The sequence below is a fragment of the Gavialis gangeticus genome, unplaced genomic scaffold (genome assembly GCF_001723915.1).
Source record: "Gavialis gangeticus isolate Ggan-Ray unplaced genomic scaffold, GavGan_comp1, whole genome shotgun sequence".
Lineage (NCBI taxonomy): Eukaryota > Metazoa > Chordata > Crocodylia > Gavialidae > Gavialis > Gavialis gangeticus.
Window position 1 is genome coordinate 8,440,640 of NW_017729024.1, and position 6,821 is coordinate 8,447,460.

Genomic DNA, 6,821 nt, shown 5'->3' on the forward strand with positions numbered 1-6,821 from the left:
GGGGGGGGGGGGGTTGTTTTTTGTTTTGTTTTGTTTTGCTTTTAATGTCTGTGAGCCATTGTGCCTAAAAGCCCTCATCAGGAATGAGGCTCCATTGTAGTGAGTGCTCTATAAACTCAAGATTGAGCTCTTGCTTTGAAAGTAACCTTCTACTGCATAAGCAATTTAAATGCAACAATCTGTGTCCTCCCTCCCTCTGTCTATATGCCAGTTTTCTAAACTAAGATTCATTATATGTTCAGGAATCTTTTTAAAGGTGATTAAAATGTACCACATTAGATATGTGCAAGCGTTTTGTGATTACAGTTTTGTATATGACTGGATGTACTTGGTAGTTCTCAGTTGTTTTTGAAAACACCACCTCCATGTGGGAATAATGGAGTACCGTATGGTACCAAACTCAAACTTTTTCTTTTTTTTCTTATTTGTCTCTAGGCTTTCATTGCAGAGCGTGTAGGCAGCTATGATACTATGGATCTGTTTAGGCACACCACTGAACTCAGTATGCATGTAAGTATTTGAACAGCTTTCTCACTGGGTGGTTTTGAATAATTTTGCCTCTGGTACTATATAAAAGCCTATGGTAAAAGTTGATGACAGTTGGAAAGCTAGTGGCCCATTGCAAATTCCCTTTAAGGCACCCATGTTCTGTATTCTGTGTTCCTATGCCATCTTCACAACATGATAGCCTTCCAATAGCACAATAAATCTACTGGCAATACAGAAATGTATATCCTCAAATAAAAATTGAAATGTGGTTTGTAGTAAACCTAAACAATAGCGAAGCAGAAGAAAATGTTGACTGACTCATCTAAATGTCTAACGAGAGTGCTTTGAGAACTTCTACTGTAAGTAGAAGTAATTAAATTTTTTTGCACCTTTTCACTGTCACCTGTCACTTTTTAGCAGCTAATAACACCCTGTTTTGTTGTCTTCCTTCTTGAGACTGAAGGAGCAAAAGGCTATGCCCATTGGGTGTGCTCAACATTGCAGGATAAAAGCAACCGAAACTCTGAGCTGTATCAATACAACATCATTCAAATGCATGCCATTCCAGCAGCACAAGTGGTTTTGAGCAAATATACAGGTGAGTAACTTTTTAAAGACAAATTCTGTAATTTCGTATCAGAACTTGACTAAAAGACGTAGTTGTCATGAGTATGGACGTCTGAACTATTGCTGTGCCAAGTGATCTGATCATGTAATAATGATAAGGGGACAACTTAATTGTGAAGCAGATAACCAAAATGGATAGGTAGGTATCTTGCACTAATCATAGGCCTTTGGTGCACATTCATTTAGTGATGCAATGGGATCTGATCCACGATCCCAGCAATCACACCTCCTGCCCTGCCACACATGAGGCCAGCATCATTTTAAGATCAGATATCAGATCCTAGTGGCACTATTTAATGCACCAAAGCCTGTTTCAGACTCCTCTGCAGTCTCAGGACCATATTGTAGTCCTGAAGTGGCTCTGGTGACCATACACTCAGTTAAAGGCATAGTGGAAACCAACCCCAAAAATGTTATGCACTTTTTGGGAGTGATTTCCTGTTGTTTGTTTGGTTTTTCTTTTTGGGTTGTTTTTTTGGGGGGGGGAGTTGTTTTTGTTTTTTGGGTTTTTTTGTCACACCATTACTAGTGCCCATTAACAGGTTTATCGTGTCTTAATTATAAAGTCTTCCAGGGACTTCATTGGCATCAGCTGTTCACAATGGGGTATAATTGTGCTATTAACTGGGGAAAATCCTGAAGAAACTAGTAAGGACAGCAGGATCAAGGCTTTGACTCTCACTGTTGTTCAATGACAAATTGGGCACTTTGGCTACTAAAATATGGTTTAAGCTACAAAATCAGAAGTACTTTTACAGGGTTAAGATTTAATTAAATACAGTGTAGAGAGTACAAGGACCTAACTATAGAATTCCAACCTGTTCTAGTGGGATTAATTAATTAAGGAAGAATGTAAGTATGACTGCTTGCCATGAGAGAAAGCTAGAGCGAGAACTTTTAATTTGCTAACTACTTCACAGTAATACATAGATTCAAGGGACCTCGGAAGATCATTGAGTCCAGCCCTCTGCCCCAGGGGCAGGAAGTCAGCTGGGGTCACAGGATCCCAGCAAGATAAACGTCCAATTGACTCTTTAAGAGTCCAGAGTAGGTGCTTGCACCACCTCCAGCAGCAGTCTGTTCCAAGCCTTGTGGGCTCAGACTGTAAAGAAGTTCTTCCTTATGTCCAGCCTGAAACGGTCTTGGAGAAGTTTGTGACCATTTGACCTTATCGTCCCAACGGGGTGCTCTGGTGAACAGGCATTCCCCCAGATCCTGATGTACACCCCTTTATGTGCTTATAGGCAGTCACCAGGTCCCCCTAAGCCTGCACTTCTTTTTTCCAGGCTGAAGAGTCCCATGGCTCTCAGCCTCTTATCATAAGGCCTGTTTTCCTGCCCTCTGATTATGTCCGTGGCTCCTCTCTGGACTCTCTCTCAAGCTTCTCCGCATCCTTTTTGAATTGTGGAGCCCAGAATTGGATACAGTACTCCAGCTGCGGCCTCACCAAGGCCGAATACAGCAGGAGGATGACATCCTAGAATTTGCTAGAGAAGCATCTATGGATGCAAGCCAGAGTTCTGCTCGCTTTGCCAGCTGCAACATCACATGTGGTGGGTCATACTCATCTTGTGGTAAATCATGAACCCCAAGTCCCTTTTGACTGTGGTGGTAGCAAGCATAGGCACTGCCAAGCCTATAAGCAGGCTGTGGGTTTTTCTTCCCAAAGTGGAGTACCTTGCATTTTTCAGTGTTGAAGGCCATGAGGTTTTCATCCACCCATTTTCCGAGCCTACCAAGGTCAGCCTGGATTACCATCCTATCCTCAGGTATGGACTGTTTACCCCGAAGTTTGATGTCATCAGCTAACTTGGCCAGTCTGCTTCTGAGACCAATGTCCACATCATTAATGAAGATGTAGAAAAGAACAGGCCCTAGGATGGAGCCTTGGGGGACCCCACTGGTCACGGCGCACCACGATGATTGACTTCAGTCAACTACCACTCTCTGGGTCCAGCCTCGAAGCCAATTCCCCATCCGGCAGACTGTGATGTAGCCAATATGTCGCCTGGTCGTAGAAGGAGATGAGATTGGTCAGGCAAAACCTACCCGCAACAAACCCGTGCTGGCTATCCCTCAGAAAGTTGCCTTCAGCCAGTTTGTCAAGAATGATCTCTTTGATTTTCCCCCCCCGCCCCCCAGTCTTCCCCAGAGTAGACGTCAGGCTGATGGGCCTGTAGTTCCCCAGATCCACTTTCCTCCCTTTCTTGAAGATAGGCACCACATTGGCCTTCTTCCAATCTTTGGACACTTCACCAGAGCACCACGAGTTCTCGAAGATCCATGCCAGGGGCTGAGCTCCTTAAGTACCTTGAGGTGTAAGCTGTCTGGGCCAACCTCTCAAGGTGTTCCTTAACATGGTCAGCATTGAAAAGTAACAATTCTCCCTCGTCCTGGCCATCCCGTACCGTATTGAGCAGGGCCGTCCCTTGGGACTGGTGAAAAACCCATGTAAAATACCTGTTAAGCAGATTGGCTTTTTCCTGGGCATCAGTTATCAGTTGACCCATATGGTTTAGCAGGGGTCCAATGTTACCCTTGCTTTTCCTCTGGCTCCCCACATATCTAAAAAAAGGACTTTTTATTGTTCTTGATATGTGTGGCCAGTTTGTCCATGTGCACAGTGAATGTGAGGCAGCTTGAGTCTCAACCAAGCTACTGTGCATTTGCTGCAGGATAGGCAAGAACACAGATGGCTTCTGTGGAGTAGCTAAAGCCGTAAATATACTCCCACACTTAAGTTTTGGTAATTTGTTCAAATAGCTGTACCCTGTCTGTGTTCCTCCCTGTGTTCTAAAAAGAACCTTTACTTTCCCACTCAAAATATCAAATTGATAATTCTTTGCCTCATTTTTAATTGCATGGAACCAAAAGCAGTACTACTAAAACTAAAATCTTAGGGCATGGATACACACAACACTTAGATTAGTTTAAATGCTGTTTAAACCTGAAGCAGACAGATTTAAAACAGGCTTAAATGTCTTCCTGAAATAGTTCAACGGGGTACCTAGAAAATCAAGTCCTATTTTGAACCTGTTCACTGTTGTGTAGAAACAGTGTTCTGTGCCACAGGTCTGGTCTGTCCTCCATCCCACACTGCATTGTTCTTCACCCCTCTACACACTACTGTCTGCTGTGGTATACAGCCAGAACTGTTGCCCGCTTTTTTTCCCTCTTTTTGTTTGTACTATTTTTTTTATCCATGAGCTGTCCTGCACTGTTTGTTCAATAAAAGGCATCTTTCTTAACACAGCCAGCTATATTATCATGCCTTACTTGGCTGCAGCCCCTCCCTATGCTGTGCCCCTGCCCCCCAACTCCCAGTAAGCTCTGGGAACCAAAAAGCATGGGTCTGAGCAATGACACCCCTACCCCCCAGTCCGGCAAGCATACCTAAGACTTCAGCCATTAGCCGGCTTTTGAAGTCTTATTCAACTGAGCTTAGGAAAGAGGAAAAGCAGAAGTGAAAATGCCTCCAGCCACAGGTCCCCCACCCCCTGACACTCCTACCCAAAGCATGGCTGCAAACCACTCCCCACTCTCCCAAGGAGAGAAATGCTGGGGTTGGTGCTTACTCCCACTCTGTGGTGTCAGAGCCACAGCACTCTGCACAATGGTGAACTGGTTCCTAATCAGTGACATTTTTGGAACAATTCAGGTGTTGTCCACACCCTTAAGGTTCAGTATATATTTTGCTGAAGACTGAAACAACAATTGAACCTCTTCCCATTTTTCATTTTCCAGGGAAAATGAATGTCCAATTTGAAATTTAGAATTGTTGTACTGATGAGTAAAACAACTTGTGTGCAGGAACTCTTAATGTACTAAGAATTAAAGCCATTTCTTGGATTAGTCTGAAGATGGTATGGGATTTTGGTATCTTCTTGTACATTCCTTCAGGTGTCTGACTTCCATTGACCTCAGTGAGCTTCTCACAGCTAGGACTTGGCAAGATGTTTCAAAACTGTGCTGCAGTCTCTTTATTACCTTTTAATTTTTTTCAATATTCGTTCTTGGAGTGTTCCTCAGTGTGGTTGTTTCTTATCTTCCAGAAAGAATTCAAAATGATGCATCTGCTTTCACAATGTTGGGTTATTTGAATGAGTATCTACAACTGAACAAACAGGCAACAGGTGCATACGAAAGGTAAGGTGTGCGCACATGCACACACACACTCTTTATCTCTGTCTTTCTGTAAGCTCTAACTTTTGTTTTAAAATTACTCTCAAGCTAAAAGGTCTGTGATAGGTTTGTTCCTTGGTGCATTTTAACTAGTGCACTTAAAGGGAAGATGGGGATGTCCTTTTGCAAAGTGGTGCCATTGTGTTAAGGTTAATCAGAGCATACAGAACTTGGGTAATATATCCAAACCCTTAAGGGTTTGTCTGTTGTTTCTGTGGCTGTTGTCAGGATGCTACTGGGAAGCACACCCACTGTTACTCTGCATGAGCCAGACTTAGAAATGAGGCAGGAAAGTCGTCCTGTTGACACTCCCCACTGCCATCTATTGTGCAGGAGTAGATGCGTGGAGCATCTTCTCAGAGAGGCTCTCAGAAGTATTCTCAAAATGGTGTTGTGTGCCCTGAGTGTGTGCGAGTTGCAAGTAGTTAACACAGTTGTCTTGCATCTCTTCTGGAGAATGAATTAATCAATGCCTTTCATGCAAGGTTTTACAGTAATTTCCAGCATGTTGAATTTTTTGGTAGGGATTAGGGAACTAAATTGTCATGGCTCTGCCTGTGCTGTATGCAAGTTGTTAATTAAAAGAATACATAAAAACAATTGTTCCCAGAAAGATGAGGTATTTCTATGCATACAGATGTTTTAAAGCAAGCATTAAAACTTATTACAACACTTATAGTGAAAGCACAGGACATAATATGAAGTCACTTCTCATTATCAGGAACAAATCTTTTGCTTGCTTCTTTTTAAAGAAGCAGGTCCTAGAAGTTGAAGTTGGAGGTGCACCGATACTTTGGTCCCATGTCAAATCGGTACCGATATAAGAAAAATTGACTATATCAGTGGTCGGCCTTTTTTTGGTTGATATGGCTGATAATGCCACCCATTAAATGCCCCATGCATGCACACAGCTGCATCACAGCATGCAGGTGGCCAGGAGTGCAGCCTAGCAGCTGGGTCTAGCCAGTAAGTCTGTTGTGAGGGAAGGGGAATGTGGGGGGCAGGTCGAAGCCCCAGCGGTAAGGGAGGGAGTGGGGCAGGGCAGGCAGTCCACAGGCGGGGTGGAACATGGAACAGCAGCAAGCAGCTTGTCTGGGGGGTTCAGGGAGGGGATGGTGGCTCCTGCTACACGCACCCTGGAAGGGCATGAGGGATATGTGCCCCCAAATCTGTGTGGGGTGAGGGTGGGCTGCTGCTGTGGGCTGGGGCTGGGGTGGTGCCAAGCTCTTCCTGGTGGGGGTGGGGGCTGGGCTGGGTTGCACTTGGGGCAGGCAGCAGTGGCACTGGTAGGGGGCTGTGGTGAGTTCTGGGGTGGCTACAGCCTCGCCCTATAGCCCTGTCCCAGTCCCACGGGAGCTGCCACCCCTACACCCCCAGGTTGAGCTGCTTGTGGCTCTGTCCCATGCTCCACCCTTGCTGTGCAGTACCTGCCCCAGCCCCACTCCCTTCCTCACCACGGGGGCTTCTGTCTGCTCCCCCACACCCCTTCCCTCCCCCCTCGCCCCTTCCACCACAGTAGACTT

At 44.9% G+C, this 6,821-nt stretch overlaps 1 protein-coding gene across 1 annotated transcript in view; it reads left to right on the forward strand.

Moving 5' to 3' along the window:
- TTC37 (tetratricopeptide repeat domain 37) overlaps positions 1–6,821 on the forward strand; it is a 92,511-nt gene that overhangs the window by 53,210 nt on the left and 32,480 nt on the right. The window contains exons 25-27 of the mRNA XM_019516877.1: positions 436–510; positions 946–1,087; positions 5,169–5,262. Of these exons, the coding sequence (XP_019372422.1) occupies positions 436–510; positions 946–1,087; positions 5,169–5,262 (311 nt within the window). The remainder of the gene's footprint in view (positions 1–435; positions 511–945; positions 1,088–5,168; positions 5,263–6,821) is intronic.